Below are 17,352 nucleotides of genomic sequence, written 5' to 3'. Positions count from 1 at the left end.
GACCTCCACCCTGGTCATATCATCACAATACATCACATAATGCTTTTTCCTGATGACTTTCTTTGACGGGAAAGTCATCATGTTGCTGTTTGCATTCAAAACTGGCCATCAAAATGAACTGGATGGTTTGCACATTCCAGATTACACGTGTGATTACAAAAAAAAGTGTGATTATACATCTAGGCCTATTTCCTGTGAAACTGATTATTATCTCAGTGTTTCAAATGATCTGGTGGAATTAAGATACATATAGCTTTCATTGAGAGTTTTCCAAAATGGACTACAATTTAGCCTGTCACGCCGGTGATGTCACTGCCACAGTCCACTCCAAGTAGCCTATTCAGTGCAGTTGCATGGCAGTGGTTGTAGTTCTTTTGTACAAATATCTGTACTGTTGTGCCCGCGAAATATCTGCTATATGAAAGTTCAAGCTATTACAAATTTATAAAATTCCCCTATGGGGAAAAAGAATGATGTTTTTTTTCTTTGAACGCAACCAGCAGATGGCGTAAATTTGACACTTTCCCTCTTCATGGTTGGCCAGTTTAACTGTTGAGTGAGTCCTCTACCTAAACATATACGATCTTTGTCTGTCTGAGTCTGCTTGCCGTAAAGGAGAGAATTATCGCAAAATTTGAGAAGGGGTTGGACCCATGACAGACGCATGCTTTCAAAGCAGTGTTTATTTACAGGAGCAACAAGATAATCAGAAAATCAAGACATTGTTAGGATTTGACTGTACATTACTGATGGCCAAAAGCCCATTGAAGACCTAATATAGGCTATGCGCAGTTTGGCATGGAATTTGTTTTGGACATGGATGTCAATTGTTGAAGCTGGTCTCCATCATCTTCTGAGTGGACGGGTCTTTGACTGAGGAGTTGCTGTCTGATCGAGACTTGCAGGTCAAAGCCAGGGACCACAGGAACATGAATACACCTGAGAGAAGGAAGAAAAATTGGACATTGAAGTCATCATACTCTCGTCTCCCTCTCTCTCTTCCAGCCAGACATTTACCCAGCATGCACTGCATCATACTGACCCTGCAGGGAGTTGCATGTGGTGAACAGGTAGAGCCCAGGGAGGGAGACAGAGAAGTAGGTGCTGCCGGCTAATCCCCAAGGCAGCCCTAGCACGCAGCTGAGGCCCAGCAGCGTGGCGCAGTCCTTCCACAGCCTGGCCCTCTTCTCCCTGTACATGGTCTTCCAGCCGCCGCTGCCCTCTCTGCCCCCGCTGGCTCCCCTGGTGCTCTCCCTCAGCCTCCACAGCTTCACCACCACCACCAGCAGCATGGAGGAATTACACAGGAGCACCAGGCCCAGGTAGCCCACCACCGTGATGTAGGTGACCAGTGAGAAACCTCTGCTGATCCAGCACCTGCAGGTGATTGAATTCATCCTTTTATCAGTTTCTAACACCTAAGGCAGTCGCATATAATTTAAAGATCACAGCGATGAGCTCCGGTTTCTTACATTTGCGCTGCTGATGTGTTGTTGGTGGCGTCCCTCACTTCCACACTGTATTTGCCATAGACGCCCAAAATCCCACAAACCGCTGCAATCACTGTAGGAAGACCTGCATTGAGAAAGAAAGAGAAGAAGAATTACAACATATACTCTAACAAGCCCCGAAATACACCCTGACTGTGGTTAAACACAGGATGTTTTGTCACTGCGACTGAATCCCTCCCAACTGAAGATTAGTAAGTAATATGATACGCTGTGTGTTTATGCACCAACGCATGTAATCTGCATAAATGTAGAGAAGAGAAGAATTTTAGACGTCCCCGAAAACTTCTTGAGGACACTTACTCTAAGTGGACAAACATGAATATGGGAATATGGAATATAAGAAAGGGTAATGCTTTATTTTCTGGGTCCACAATTTCCTAATAATTTCCTAGAAAGAAAGTGTTAATTTCTTGGGAAGTTTCCTGGAAAGAACCGTGGAATTATGTAGTAGTTATATAGAAAATGTAATATATATTTATATATTCATATATATAGAAAATGTAGCAGTCTGTTTGGTGTCAATTTCTAAAAGAGTTTACTGGAAAGAACTGCAAAACTATAAACTATTTATTGGAAAAATAATAGGCAGAGGTCAATCTGGTAACCCAAGTCATTATTCATGTAATTATATAATATAGTTGTTTGTTGAATTTCTTCCTCTAATTTCTAATTTTCTATATAACTGTTACATCATTTCATGGTTCTGTCTTGGAAACTCCAAAAGAAATTACCAGGAACTTACCAACTACCACTGAACTCTTTCTCTATTAGTACATAATCTCATGGTTCTTTCCAGGAAACTTCAGAAGAAATGAACGGTTCCTTTCTAGGAAATTATTAGGAAATTGCGGACATGGAAAATAAAGCCTTACCAAAGAAAGTAGTCAGTTCATTAGCCACTAATATTGTTCTATTGGATAGATTATTAAAGGTTCACACCGCCCTTTTCATGCTGAACAAAATGCATTGGGAATGGGATCGTTTATTCCGTTTGAGGTGTTCACATGAGGCTTTTTCTGACTACTAATGGAATATTAGGCTCTGTGTAAGCCCAGTTAATTCTCTGCCATTGCCAGATTGGTGAAAACAATACAGCTGTAAGCCTATTTCAGTCCATTTATTTTCAGCAACAGCCTAGCAGAAGAAAGCTCAAGCGGGATTAACAAGACCAACCGCCATCAACCACCAACATCTGCTTTTTGCTGTGCAATGAAATGCAACGTGAACACTTCCCTATAGTGAATTAACAGGCCTACAGCAGTTCTTGTAACATAAACCGCTTCACAGAGCCACTTTCCCACCCAGACTCCACTCACTCACCCCAGCCCACTAAGCTGAGTTTGAGCAGGTATCTCCTGACGTAGATGTTGAAGACTCGGACCAGGAGGAGGTAGAGGTGGAAGCCCTCCAGAGCCGTCCAGCTGAAGGTGGTCAGCAGGGACCAGTGCAGGAGGAGGCCCAGAGCCTGGCACACCCACCCCGGCACGTCCTCATCCTCCAGCCAGGGCCACAGGCCGCACAGCAGGAAGCTGAGGTGCAGGCAGAGCAGCGCCCCCGTCAGCTGCATGTGCACGCCGATGGCCTTCTCCGGACGCCGCCGCCTGCAAGGGCAACAGTAGACGTCACACATCTTGTTTTGTTTTGCCTGTTTAGCGCATAACTCCACACATTTTTGTCTGTTGCTTCACTTCACTTCAGTCCTAACGAGCCAGTCAATCCCAAAAGCACCCAAAATATTTCCTTTTCAACATACTGATTGCTTGCTCTGTATTGACTGCCAAAATTTCATATATGTAATTTGCACGCTTCACATAATCCTAAGGAGTTATAATACAGGTGCGTTGGTTGCAGAAGGAAACATAAGAAAAATGAAAGGAACCCGCATACTGATATAAAATTAGGTGAAAGTCCAAACTGAGGACTGTCACTGACAGTAAGTACATAATACAATATACAAATATATATATTTTCAATGTAAGTGAGGCCTTGATCTGTTCTATAGCACAACATGGTATGTCAGAAACAGGGTGGCTAACTTCCCTGAAGAGGTGTGCAATGGGGGATTTTTCATCAGCTCTTCTGATTGCACTCTTATGTCAGATGATGAAAAATTCCCCATTGCACGCCACTTCAGGGAAGTTAGCCACTCTGTTTCTGACATATCATTTTGTGCTATAGAACAGATTAAGGGGGGTCAGCATTGAGAAGCTACTCCAAGTGGAATGCAAATGGATTCATTATATGAAATCCCTACATCCCCAAGGTTTAAATGAGGAGTCAAACGCATCCAAAATGTCAAATCTGCTCTTGCCAGCATGGAAACACTTTAGGGACGTTGCACTGTGGGACAAATCCAGTGACATCAACTCAGAGAATTGGCATTTTCATACACCTGGGCTATTCATTTGTCGTGATATTTTGACCACACACACAACCACTCAACAACCAACGCACACAGCTCACTTCCTCTCTTTCATTCCTTGAAAAAAATGAAACAGAGTACTTTTGTTTTTCAGAACAAATGGAAAAGAACATTTCATAATGTTATATATGTATATGTATATGTATATGTATATGTATATGTATATGTATATATATATATATATAATAGATCCTCAACTCATGTAAAGTCAAAGTCAAATGAATGCTTACTGTAGACATATGTAGATGACCAAGCTGACGATGGTGAAGATGACAGAGAGAGCCGATCCAGTGTAGGTGATATAGGTAAGGTTCACAGCGTTAGTTTGGTCCACCGTTATGCTGGGGTTCTGTGACAGTAAAAAATATGACAACAAAAACACACACACACACACACAAGTATGTTAAGCTCAGTAGCCTGATAGCTATTCAAAACTGGCAACATACACAAAGCTTGGTTTGCTGGCTCTATCACTCAGCTGTTCCATTGAACACATTTACATCATATTTTCCATTGGTGGAGGAGGTAGCTAGACCCATTGATTGGTAATTTTGTACTTAGCAAGCAGGCTGGAAAATGCCCTTTGAATGCAGTTTCTTTATCACAATAGATGGCAGTACTGGTGAACTCATAGGAAATGCTCTATTGAAAGAGGTAACCAGTTTACCACAAGCACGGCAAAGAAGCTGAGGTGGTTGCAGCTGCAAATAAACTCGTCCTCATTGTATGCGGTGTCGCAACCCTCTCTGCTCCAGTGACCTACACACACACATACACAGATCACAGAGTCATGTGAGAGCAACAAGTAGGCACAACGGTGAGTCAACCTGTAGGCTGGCATAATGCAACCCCCCACCTGTTCCATCCTCCTCTGCCGACTCCTGCCAAAACACACACGTCCCGTTGTCTGCCTGGAAACGCAAGAGCGGGCAGTGAGAGATGAGAGGAAAAACCAGAGAAAAGTGGAGAAAAGTGATCTGCGATTTCAAGTAGCTCCAGCCGCTGTTGTGAGCTAGTTTACCTGTTTGTTGTGTTTGAAGCTCAGTCTGATAGGCTGTGACAGGTTGCTGACCGTGTGGTTCCCTACCCTCACCGATAGGACTAACTGGCCCATGACAGTGCTGTTTACGTGGGCGGACTGGTCCGGTTTGAGCCCTCGCCCCCGAGGCCTTGGAGGTGGACTGACCTGGAGATAGATAGAGAGAGAGAGAGAGAGAGAGAGAGAGAGAGAGAGAAGGGGGGGGGGTTCATTTAGTGTTAAACTTCCAACACAAGAAGAAGAGTAGAAGAAGAGTGGAAGTGGGGGGGAAAGAACCCACAGCTTCATCTATCCACCACGCCTTGTGCCTGTAAACTCGATTTTCATAGCAGGTGATGTGTCGTCATGACTGCGCTGGTACGGACTGTATGGAAATCAATGCAAAACAGCATGCAAAAAACAAAAGTGACACAATGTAGTCTCATACAGTAGGAGCCAGTGTGAATGTGCAACATTTTTTATCTACATCTCCTTCCTTTGTGATTGGTGCCGATTTTCATCAGTGCACTTCATGAAAAGTACTGACCGTGAAGAGGGAGCTGTTGAGCAGCGTGATCACTAGCTGGACGTTCCCCTCAGAGCCGGCCTGGAAAGCCCCTCTGATTCTCTGGAGAGCTGAGGACGGGATGCGCACCCTGTGCTGGAGCGTAGGCCTCTCTTCAGCCTACAAGACATCACAGCACATATAAGATACACTGCCCGTCAAAAGTTTGGACACACCACATTTTTCTTTATTTTTACTATTTTCCACATTTTAGAATAATAGTACAGACATCAAAAGTATGAAATAACAAAATGGAATTATGCAGTGACCAGAAAAGTGTTAAACAAATCAAAAGTATCTTATATTTTAGATTCTTTAAAGTAGCCGCCCTTTGCCTTGATGGAAAGGCAAAGGCTTTGGAAAGAAATCCATACGTAGGCATCAACTTCACTGTTTATATTTGTCTAAGAAACACAAGCATAAGCCTTTAGATCAAAATGGTTTTAAGAATATGAAAAACAAAGTACATTCAATCAGGTGTCCCCAAAGTTTTGACGCCATATGTTAAGGGGTTTTCATGTGCATTAAAGTTCTTGAGGATGATTTCACTGGCTTTGCTACACATTTTCCAAGGAAAAACACATAACATGTCACTGTCAGGTGAAAACTGTCTCAGAGACCAGTTTTGTTGCTACTGTATATGTCATAGAAAACTGGTTTCATATTGTTTTACTTCTAAGAACTGATTTCCAATCCAAATGTGATAAGAGGAGGGGGCCAGTCCAAAATCTCACTTAGGCCATCGAACGGATTCAGCCAGTTAGCCAGCACACTGCCTCACCTCATGAGATGAGTTGACCTTCCGATGTATGAAGTTTGGTGGCAGCGGACCTCTAAGCGTCCTTGGCGTACATGTTGCAATTCTCTGCTCATAACACCTACCAATACACATTGTATCAGTGTACAAAGTGATTCCAAATTCCAGCAGATCCCAGCAATATAATTTGTTATTTTCTATAACGAAACACCTTGATTTGTGTATTGATTTTACAGGAAGAAATATGAAGTTGTCTGCACATTGTTGTCAGGTGAAAACCTCTTAGCTCAAATTTTGTTGATTTTCATGTTTTAATGTAAATTGAAGGATTATGGGTTGAGAAGATTTGATGGCCCTTTCAAAACCCCATTGAATAAACAAAAACAACAAAGGTGTGGTGGGCTAAAAACAAGGCAGTTTCTCTTGGTTCCTGAAAAGCTTTACGGAGAATTGAATTTCAGAGATATGAGGTTTTCACACCACAACAGCAACACGGTACACGGTACAAAACAAGTTCATTTGTTTATTCATTTTCCTATCCCGGCAGACACCGGGCGGACAGCGGGGAACAACGCACTTATTCACAGATACGGGGGAAAACATTTTATTACCCTACAGATGGTGGAGTATAAACTCCACCTCAGGAGCCTATGAGGTGTTACCTGGTCCACATGACGGTACCAAGACAGCGTTGAAGAACATCCTTACAGAGAACTGTTGGAGTGTGGAGAAAGACAGGGTCCAGTCCAGTTTCTACAGGATATGAGTCACAGCACAGTTAAACAAGACAAAGCAGCTGAGTTCTAGACAGCTGATCTCACTTTTACTTGACTTTCAGTGCAATGCTAGAGCAATATGAAAGACAATAGGACATTTTCACTCTCTTAACTCCATGACAACCACTTACTTTGTTGAATTGTTGGTTTTTGTGTGGCATAACTGGTCCAGTTAGAGCCACTAACGCTGGATGGGGCTGGACTGGATCTCTCTGGTTGCGTACGACCTTGATATATCAATAATTAACATGGTCATCACCTCACAAGCACACACACACACACACACACACACACACACACACACTATAAACACATGCGAAGAACTTACCACCAGCCTGGCTTGTAGAAAAGCAGATGAGTAAAAAAAAATGAGTGATCCACATTGTCGTCTGACATAAAGTTCGCTTCAGACAAGCGGTTATTCTGCTTGTCTGAGGTTTCCTTGCTGAACTGGATAGTTAGTTTCACATCTCTACATCAATCACATGGTAGCGTTGCGTCCTGTGGGTGGAAAGCGTTTACGCACAGGATATGATCCGCTTCAGATGAACTATACTGAGACTTGTGATGAGTCCAATTTGAACTCATTTCTCTCAGTCTCAGTGAGCGGTTGATGTTGATCTGTATGGGAATGCTCCTTGATATATCAATGTGTTAAAATATCACATTGTGGATTCATATGAGAAAATACAATGCAAAAGCATAGGAAGTCAAGCTATGATTTACTTTTTCAAAAATGTAATTCACTAAATGAAAAGCATACCATACCTTCACCCATGAACGCTGTAACACGGTGTAATGCGCTCTCATGACCCTGGTTGCACTTCTTCTACTCTTCTACTCAGAACTTTGACATTTCTTCTTTACTATGACTAACCCTGCCACATCAGACAGTGCGAGAAAAAAGAGGAAGTTTCAACATGTTGCCATTTTCTTGTAGAAGGAGGAAAAAAAAGGGAAATATCTCATTATTAGAGGCATACTGGCAGTCGGCACACACTGAGACTCACTGCTTGGTGGGGAAGTGAAGCTGAAAAATGCATCATCACATAACTGCTTGCCATTTTTGTTTGCATGTTTCATCATTTCTTCTTTATTGTATGAGCAGAATGTTTACATATGCGTATGATTTTGAAGAATGTCTCAAAAAACGATTTACAAACAGCTCTCCCGATTGACCGTTCTTGTATGATGATTTATTCAAAATGTATTTAAAAACACAAGTTTAGTATGATGTTCATGGAAAAGGTTAAGGTTAAGTAGTTAAAGTATGAAGGTAAATATGTTGCAAAATGCGAGAGCTTGTAGACTTGATGTGAGAACTTGTAAAATACGATGTGAGAACTTGAAGAAAAAAAATGAATGTGAAGTCACAGAAAAAATATTCACAAATGTGTAGATTGATATTTACATGAACACAATGACACTCGATTCACATGTGATAAAAAGATAAGTAGCTAAAGTAATACTGATTTTGAAGTTATTACCACTAAAAGCAGCAGTTGAAACACTGCTTCCCTATGGCGATGCAGTTGCTAGCTCCGGCTGTTTGGAACTATTGAGGGTCTCCATGATCCGCCATTGCTGTAAAATAATTGGCCTGATGAGCGCTTCGTCTTCCGATTTCTGATTGGTACACCACCCCACCCCCCACCCCCCTCCACGCCCCTCCCGGGGGGGGGCGCTCTCTCACAGCTACAAGTGAGTTTTGCAACACATTTATCGCAAGAAGTGTTGCAAAAGTCAAGGCGCGCAGATTTGTCACTTTGTGATGCAAGAGAGCACATTTGTGAAGTTGCAGTGATCGATTCAAGAGGTTGTAATCACGGAGTTGTGGTTGTACTGGAAAATGGACTCAAGTAAAATAAATAAATATAAGTAAATGTTGGATTACAAGTTTGCAGCTGTCATTGTATTCATGTAAATATCAATCTACACATTTGTGAATATTTTTTCTGTGACTTCACATTCATTTTTTTTCTTCAAGTTCTCACATCGTATTTTACAAGTTCTCACATCAAGTCTACAAGCTCTCGCATTTTGCAACATATTTACCTTCATATTAAAGGGCCATTCCAGTGTGATGGAGTCTTTCAGTGCTTTTATCACATGAGATATTTGCTGTATTTGTCAAAGTAAGTATTTGGAAAATACACATTGTCTAAATATTACTCACAGCAAAGAAGAGGGCGCGAATTTTAATTTTTTGCAATTAGTATTTTATTGAGCATTTTATGAAATAAGAAAGAAAAACACACAAGTTGACAACAAAAAAATCTCAAAACAAATAAGTACAGGCAAGACACAAAAGGTGGTGTGTCGTTATCATATTGTACAATTTGTACTTCATAAACAATAAGTACAAATGAAAGCCGGTCATACAAAGCAGACCAGGGTCATACAAAGATGGTCATACAAATAAGGCTGTATATGTGAGAGGGCCCAGAACAGAGGGTCAAAATGAATAAAGCAAACACCCCACCCCACAGACTTACAATTACATTCACACAACACATACCCGCTAAATCATTCACACCTAGACGCAACAACACACACACGCGCACACATGCTCACACGCCCCCAATGCAATGAAGCTTAGGATTGACACACTAGCGGCTACTATAGCCATTATATTAGGAGCGTGCCCCTCTGTAGGGTTGTATAAATACACATGGTAGCAAAAATGAGCAAAAGCTTACATCACACTGCAGTTGTCCTTTAACCCTACTTTGGTTATGATAGGTTAGGTTAGCGTAGGAAACAACTTTGCTCTTGGTTACTGAAATTCAACTTTCTTAATATGGAGCTTGAACTCATCGAGCTTTGTTGTGATGGGCAACTTTTCGAACCATCCAGCCATTGTTGCTAGGCTTCATTTTAAAGATCCCATATTCTACACTTTCCAGTGTTTTATTTTCTGTCTTGAGGTCCATTCAAAGCTGTGTGTGTGGTGTCTTGTACCAAAAACACCCTCAATCCATTTTTACACGTTCATTTTCCAGCATCTCTCTGAGCCTTACCAAGAACAGGCTGTTTCTGTCGCTGTGTCTTTAAGGCTCATTAATATTAACGAGCCCTCTGTTCTGATTGGCTAACCGTTTCAAGAGTGAAACGTGAGACACCGCAGCGCTGGCAGCTACAGGTAGGGAAAACTCTGCAGTAAATAAACAATGGCAACCGCTCAACTGCTTTTCGTAGGCACTACAAATTGTTCATGACATATTTTATTTACTCATTTTTGCTGCTCTGATTTCAAGATAGTCAAAACAGTGAAGTCAGATTAATTCAAAATTCGTTCCACAATGAATGCTTTACACACAGTTTTTAAAAACAAAATGAAAATAATTTATGTTGCTGGGAAAAAAAATTCAATGGTATAGAAAGAAGATAGCTGATATAGTTACAGAAAAGGTTACTGTAATGAGAATATATGAATAGATTTACAGGTCGGTTACTATGACCAGGGTTGTAGGGGGGTTACCGTTGCCTTGGTTACAGGTAGGGTTACTATCATCATGGTTACTCTTTCCATGGTTACAGGTAGGGTTATTGTCATCTGGGCTGGACGCCAGGAAATGAGGCCTAGTTGGATTTGATTTCTGAACTCTTCATAGGGGTTGAAATACTTCTGGCCTCTATTGCTCTCTTCCTCTGCTTCCTGGTTGAGCCACAGATCCACAAGAAGATAAGGAAACCTTGACAAAGAGACACACAAGTTAAATTGTCATGTGCAGGGATGCAAGCTGGTAAAAGAGAACTTGAACAGAGACAATTGATAAAAAGAACTCCGACAGACTGGTTAAAAAAGCTTTCAAACAGAGACACACTAGTCAAAACGAACTTGGGACAATCATCCTCAGACAGCAGACCTTGTATCGAGTTCAAGATGCAGAAAAGGTAGAGGATGGGGTAGTTGACGTGTCCTGAGCCCAGGAAGGCCAGGCCCCAGGTGATCCCCAGGAGGCAGGTGAGACCCATCACAGTGAGGCCATCCGTACAGCACAGACCAGCAGGGTCTCTCTGTGCCCCAGGTTTGTGTTTGAACGTTCCTCTCATCTTACAGATACTAGAGACCACTGCCACCAATATGCCAGAGTTGAAGACAAATATAAGGGTGAAATACACCAGGTTCACCCCATAGAAGAAGGAGTCATCTGTGATCCAGCAGCTGTGGGACATTAGGTGGTTACAGTATGTTTGACCCATAGGACAGTATTGTTTCATATTATACCATGCCATTAGCGGACAGACAATCCCTGAATGCAACAGGTTAAGAGAGGATTTACATTGAATTTGTTTTCAGATGGAATATGTCTGCTCCATTGCTTGAAGCAGTGGCCATTTACTTACATGGCATTAGTTTGGTTGGTATCAGCCATGGTCAATTCTGCAATGCCGTAAAACTGTTTGACGTCCATCACTCCCACGGAGATTCCCACAATTACACCAGGGATCCCTGGGAAGTGTGCATGGGCACACAGACACACACACACACACACACACACACACACACAGCTTAACATCGTGTTAATGATGTGTTAAAATGGACGTGGTTATTAAAGGAAAACCACCCTAAAACACTAATTTAGCAATGTTTTTGGTGATTTATCTTGCATTTCTGGGCCCATTTTGTTGCTGATAGTGTATTTTTCCCACGGCACAGCTGAGGGCATCACGCAACATGTCATGCATTCAGTCAGTCAGTCAGTCAGTCAGTCAGTCAGTCAGTCAGTCAGTCAGTCAGGTAATGCTTAGTGAGATGTTGCTTTGTGACATGGTGTTTGTTTCCCTTTTTCCACAGGGTGTCTTTGATTAAAAGATGGCCTCTCGCCTATGGGGTATTGCTCTCGACATCAGCATCGGGCTTCCGGGGCTTTAGCCGGGAATGTTTTTTGACTAGCCCTGAGTCTCTTGGCAGAGGAAACAAATCTAGGCTATATCCAGGGGGTCACTGGCAGTGCCGGCTAGCGCTGGCTGGGCGGTGTTTGGACCTTCGGGCCAATCACAGTGCTTAAAAACGTAAAACTCCACTCAACTGGATGCCGTGTCACATTAAACAAATGCACAATCAAATGACAAGCACAGACAGTTTAATCTGAGCCGCGGCGCTGACAGGTTGCGTTGTGAAAATGTCAAGAAAGAAGAAACTACACATTCTTTCCTATTTTCACCTCAATGTGAGTGATAAAACAATGTATTCAAGTGAATTCAACTTGTTTCTATGAAGTAGCTCCGTTATGAGCGAAGCTAGGCTGCTGTATTTCTGCCTCTCCACCATGTTGACGTTCCAAAACAACCCAATGGACAGAACTCTATCCGTCAATAATTCTGTCTGTTTTCCGACCGCAGCTAGTGGAATTCAACACGCGCACCGTGGGCCTGTACAGGATTTGTACTTGTTCTTTTTCCAGCAGACAACTTGCCAAATAGACGATGGATAAACATCAGGTTTTGGTGTCAGTCCCTCAGAACCAAACAGCATCGGCTCTCTTTCTGGAGCTGCCATTTTGCACTGACGTTCAACAATCATACAGGGAGAAATCCATTGTAGAAAAAGAGAGACACCAGTGCACTCCTGTCTCTGCCTGCTGAGCCAATGTTTTCCCCTGCTGTGGTCTTTCTGTTTAATTCCTCACCTTGAGGTAGGTAGGGAGCTAGTTAATATCATAGCATGTTTTGTGTTCAATTCCTTTAACCTATTATTTTCTTTATAGACTGGTAGCTTTCCTGATGGTGGCCATTGCTGATGTCTGCTTTGGGTAGTAGCAAACGATCATCTGTAGACTGAGTGAACGCTGGCTGGTGCGTCATTCAGCTGAGGTAACGATTGTGGTTGTAATCAGCCCATGAGAGTCAGACTTGGTAAGTAGGCTGCTTCAAGTGCCTGAGGTAACATTTTGGTCTATGGTTGGCATGGAACCTTATTAATGGTATGTCTATGTTTATAGGTCCCTGCCACCGCTGCTGTTTTGCCTGAGTTTAATTGTTCTTAGCTTCAGAGTGTGGTTACAGTGCTGCTTGCCACTGTACGAATTGTAACTGTGTCTGTAAACCAACTGGTATAATATTTCCCCCTGGGGGCATGTGTTTTGGAGATTTTAGTAGGATTCTACAGTGGAGCTGAGTGCCGAGCACTGGGCACCTTGTAAGCTTGGTTTTGCTGTGGTTCAATTGGTTTTGCTGTGGTTGCACGAGTGAGTATTGCACCCCTTGGGCGTCCGCCCTCATAGTCGACCTCCCTTTAGCGGCCCTCGCCCCGTGATTTTACTACCATGCTGTAGTTTTAATAATTGTAGTTCTAGTTTTATCCAGAGACTGGAAGTAGTTTTAACTAAAAGAAGATGCTGTATTTGTGTTATTGTAATTAACTATTTATTTTTCTACAGCTTGCATAATAGTTTATGGCAGTCTTATTTCAGTGTTTCCTAACCCCTTTCTTCCCCAGCTCCTTCCAGTCTCCTTTTTGAATTTTAATAAATTACATTTTTTCATTTGGAAACGTGTCTCTGTCTTCCTTTAGTGGATGAACCTATGTGTTACTACTTTGGGTATTTAGTCTAGTACTTATTGTGAGATCTCCTTGGGTGAAATTCCCAAGGTGGCGTTGTTTGCTTCCCCCTGCTTTTTAAAAAAATATATTTAACAGTATGAATATTCAAGGGTAGATTTTTCCTATAACTAAATGAATCCGTGGAGATAGTGTCCCTGGTTACCAGTCTCGCTTTGACAGATTTTTCTCCCGCTGAAGGTTACATGTTCCACAATGACAAGTGAAGAGGTAGGTAGCAAGTTTATTAGTTTAACAAGCTTACTCGCTCACTTCATCGACTCGTGGATGTGGCAAGCTCGTTTTTAAATGGAACGCTACTGAACGGTCCGGGAGGAGCTTCATTCCAGAGCGGAATTTGATAACAAGCTTTAGAAAAGAGATGAAAACAGCAACACAGCTGTGTGTGGATATAGCACACATTAGTTTCAGGACCAATTTCCCCCTCTAAGCTGATCTGATGAGCTATGTCATTAATAACGCATCACATTAACCAAATTATAGTATTTTGTCAGTCATTGATACACTTTGTAATCAAACATTTAGTCTTAATAAGCAGGTTTCAAAGTATGGTAGCAAATTCTATCAGATGCAGGGACTATGTCATGTTAGCATTTAGTGAATCGGCACCCCTGCAGTACTTACCCCATCCAGCGAGAGACAGCTTGATGAGGTAGTGTTTGTAGTAGGTGTTGTACACCTTTATCAGCAGTAAGTAGACGTGCAGTGCCTCTATGGCCATCCAAGTGAAAGTGCAGAGCAGGGAGTAATGTGTGACAGCGGCGATAAACACACACACCCAGTCCAGCTTCATCGTGGCCCCCCACTCAGTCAGCAGGAAGGAGGTATTGAGCAGGAACAAGGCCCCACTGAGGGAGACGTGGATGGCGGTCGAGTAGTCCTCTCTGTGGTTTCTGCAGAAGAGAGATGGCCAGACTAGAGGTTACAGGTGAAGATTTGGCTCCATGTGTAGTCATATACAACATATAGTCGATACAAAGAACCATTGTTTTAAGTAACATTAGACTTAGTAAAAAAGACAAGAGGTAAGAGAGGAGGTAGCTAATATTATGAAGGCTAGCCTTACTACTAACTGAAAAAATGCAATCTAGTCATACTAAGTTATCTAAGTTAGCTAGTTAGCCTAGCTGACCTTCCAAGTTCAAACTAGCCATACTAGCCTTTAGTTATCTAGGTAGGTAGCCTGCTGACCCAACCAAGATCTTGAATCGTAAATGCTATTTATATTTTCGTATGTATATTTTGACCAGAGTGTCTTCTTTGCTATTCAAGTTTTCCAATTAGATAACTTCAGCTCCAAAAAATTGGAGGCTTAGCTCAAGCCAATGATATTATTTCTGCCTCTCTGCCTGTATTTACAACATACATTTCACATGAATGATCCTCCATGTCAGATGAACAGCATGTTTGATTCTTGAGTTGCTGAGATGTGATCATTCCCTTTGGCCACTACAGGCCACCGGCTAGCCTCACCACAAGTGAGACCCAAAGTGAGCAGAAATGTGAACTTTATAATCACAGTGTGGTAGAAAACACTGAACTGTTTGAGCAGTGGTGGCCTAATAGCATCAGTTTGATTTCATTTTTAATTTTATTTCCTGTGATTTTTGATACATGAACTCTGGCCTGTTGGATAACAAGAGTAAGAGTCTAACAGCCCCGCAACACTGTGTAAGCGTCCCTGCTGGGAATCAAACTCTGGTCTCCCAATTGAGAAAATGCCTGAGAGCCAGCAGCATAAAAAGCACAGGAGCGCTTACTAGCTTCATTGCAAAAAAAACCTGTTCACTGGCATTGGCCACACACACATGCATACACATATGCACACCTACCGTCTGATTATATACATGACGACGGATAAGGCAGTGAAGAAAGCAGACAGGCTGCAGCCTATGTAACTGATAACTGACAATATTCTCCAGTGGACTTCTGCTATGGGGTCTCTTATCTGCAGGAAAGATGGAATAGTGATAATTCATTAGCTGGAATTTACAGTGTAACATATACCAGCATCTAGACACAAGTCAGACATGTCAGAAATAAGATTTTTTTTTCACACTATGGTGCTATATTTCCTTTCATGATTGAACAACGATGATCCTGAATCTGAAATAAATAGTATGTACTGACATCCAGCATGATGAACAAATCAATAAAAGTTGAGTGTATCTTCCTTACCAATAGGACAGCAAAGGGCGTGGTGTGGTTACAGCTGCATTCAAGCTCAGTGTTGTTATAAGTACTATTATAAGTTTCACACCCATCTGTTTTCCAGAGCCACTCTGAGGAAGTTCACATTAAAACTCTATTAGCTCCTGTAAGCCTAATACAGCTAGTCATCTAAATAAAAGAAAATCCAGTTATGAGGCACTTTTACAAAAATGGCACATGTAAAAATGGGCAGATTCACACTTAACAATTCCTTGTCACATGAAAAGTGTCTTTTTTTCACACGTGCACTAAAATGCCCAGATGTGAAAAGAAAATGGCACAGTTGATAACGTGAAACTATTTGTCTATTAACTATTAAGAGCTCTCATGTGAATTCATGTAAATTCAGTGTTTTCCCTTCCACATATGAATATCTAATTTCACATGTGGAAATATGTTTTCACATGTGGCTCACTTGCCAAACATAATTGTGATGTGATAAATGTGAACTTTAATTTCACATGTAGCTATAAGCATATATGTGAGATACATACACGTGCCAAACTTTCACATGTACAAAAGCAATGAATAGGTAGGTAGAGACAACTTCTTTCAGACACAGAGAAACACACTGATATACTTGGACACTGAGGCTGGAGACAGACTAGAACTTTTAAAATCCAAACCGATTTTGAAAACGCATTGCATCACACACAAAACAACAGATTTCACAGATTTTTTTGTCTCTCAGTCGTAAATATGCTCACACCTTGGAGCATAGGCAAGGTCAGGCAAGGACAAAGCATCACACACTTCATGATATAATTTAGATTATCCTGCTGACTCGCTATTCTTGGAGAAACTCGCAGATCTTGGGTAGGCCTATGGGTTGGAGTACTTCTCAGGAGCCGATGGTCAGGGTGGTTAAGATTGAATCTGTAAACACCTCAAATCAGTTGTAAATCGGCCTGATAATGCTCTAGTGTGTCCCCAGCCTAACAGACACAAATATCAATAATGTAAGATAGTGAAATATAATAACAGTAACTAGAATATAGTCACAGTGCTCTGCTGTTTGCCCTATTGTAAGCAAAAATTGATATATACCCACCATTTTCATTAAAATAGTGACACTGTAACCGTGAATCATTCTGTAAAAATAAAAAAAAATGAAGAGCTTTATTGAAGTTGGTAATACTACATAGTAAGTAATAGGTTAAAGTTGTCTAACCAGTAGTTTAAAAGTAGCTTTAACCAAGTTGGTTAAAAAGGCAGGTGACAAAATGGTAAACTCAATTAGTTATTACAGTTTATGAGGGCTGCAGTAATTTGCAGGTTTAGAAATGTTCCTGTAGAAATCTGTCTTCATTTTCACTGCCAAGCAAGCACCAAGGTGTAAGATGCATTGGCTAAAACTCATATTGCATTTGAAGAAAACAGTCTACAAGCATAGCATACACCAAGAGACAAACACTGAACCTAACAAGGTGAATGCTCTGGTATCTTGTCCGATGCACAAATGCAAACTCTAACATATTCAGCATATCAGTCTGTCTGGTTGTCAAAGTATGCATGCACAAACAC

At 41.6% G+C, this 17,352-nt stretch overlaps 2 protein-coding genes across 4 annotated transcripts; both read right to left on the bottom strand.

Moving 5' to 3' along the window:
- Positions 1-286: 286 nt before the first annotated feature.
- On the bottom strand, positions 287-7,874 carry adgrg3 (adhesion G protein-coupled receptor G3). 3 transcript variants are annotated; one of them, XM_078289193.1, is made up of 14 exons: positions 7,818-7,834; positions 7,378-7,499; positions 7,181-7,276; positions 6,936-6,987; positions 6,298-6,394; positions 5,499-5,636; positions 4,955-5,119; positions 4,790-4,844; positions 4,601-4,692; positions 4,164-4,282; positions 2,832-3,112; positions 1,473-1,575; positions 1,043-1,377; positions 287-939 (listed from the first exon to the last, which is right to left on the bottom strand). In XM_078289193.1, exons 2-14 carry the CDS (start codon positions 7,430-7,432, stop codon positions 824-826), a joined length of 1,704 nt encoding a protein of 567 aa, XP_078145319.1. In that variant the 5' UTR covers positions 7,433-7,499; positions 7,818-7,834; the 3' UTR covers positions 287-823. The 3 variants fall into 3 exon arrangements, with proteins under 3 accessions (XP_078145319.1, XP_078145336.1, XP_078145298.1); XM_078289210.1 differs by lacking the exon at positions 7,378-7,499 and having other exon boundaries at positions 7,818-7,874; XM_078289172.1 differs by lacking the exon at positions 7,818-7,834 and having other exon boundaries at positions 7,378-7,701.
- A 1,478-nt stretch (positions 7,875-9,352) lies between these two features.
- On the bottom strand, positions 9,353-15,886 carry LOC139909218 (adhesion G-protein coupled receptor G2). The gene is made up of 6 exons (XM_071896215.2): positions 15,796-15,886; positions 15,450-15,565; positions 14,242-14,510; positions 11,400-11,505; positions 10,919-11,217; positions 9,353-10,744 (listed from the first exon to the last, which is right to left on the bottom strand). Exons 2-6 carry the CDS (start codon positions 15,464-15,466, stop codon positions 10,632-10,634), a joined length of 804 nt encoding a protein of 267 aa, XP_071752316.1. The 5' UTR covers positions 15,467-15,565; positions 15,796-15,886; the 3' UTR covers positions 9,353-10,631.
- Positions 15,887-17,352: the final 1,466 nt, after the last annotated feature.

This window comes from Centroberyx gerrardi, chromosome 1, assembly GCF_048128805.1.
Source record: "Centroberyx gerrardi isolate f3 chromosome 1, fCenGer3.hap1.cur.20231027, whole genome shotgun sequence".
Taxonomy (NCBI): domain Eukaryota; kingdom Metazoa; phylum Chordata; class Actinopteri; order Beryciformes; family Berycidae; genus Centroberyx; species Centroberyx gerrardi.
Note: the sequence above shows the minus strand (reverse complement) of the source record. Positions and strands in the feature narration are given on the sequence as shown.

Excerpts from the sequence above, each read along its gene's own strand:
- adgrg3 (XM_078289193.1), bottom strand. The coding sequence starts at position 7,432 with ATGTGGATCACTCATTTTTTTTTACTCATCTGCTTTTCTACAAGCCAG. Across the intron at positions 4,845-4,954 it reads GCTTCAAACACAACAAACAG|GCAGACAACGGGACGTGTGT; the intron begins GTAAACTAGCTC and ends TTGCGTTTCCAG. Across the intron at positions 4,283-4,600 it reads GCTTCTTTGCCGTGCTTGTG|AACCCCAGCATAACGGTGGA; the intron begins GTAAACTGGTTA and ends TTACTGTCACAG.
- LOC139909218 (XM_071896215.2), bottom strand. Across the intron at positions 11,506-14,241 it reads GCTGTCTCTCGCTGGATGGG|GGATCCCTGGTGTAATTGTG; the intron begins GTAAGTACTGCA and ends CACACTTCCCAG. Across the intron at positions 11,218-11,399 it reads ACCAACCAAACTAATGCCAT|CTGCTGGATCACAGATGACT; the intron begins GTAAGTAAATGG and ends AATGTCCCACAG.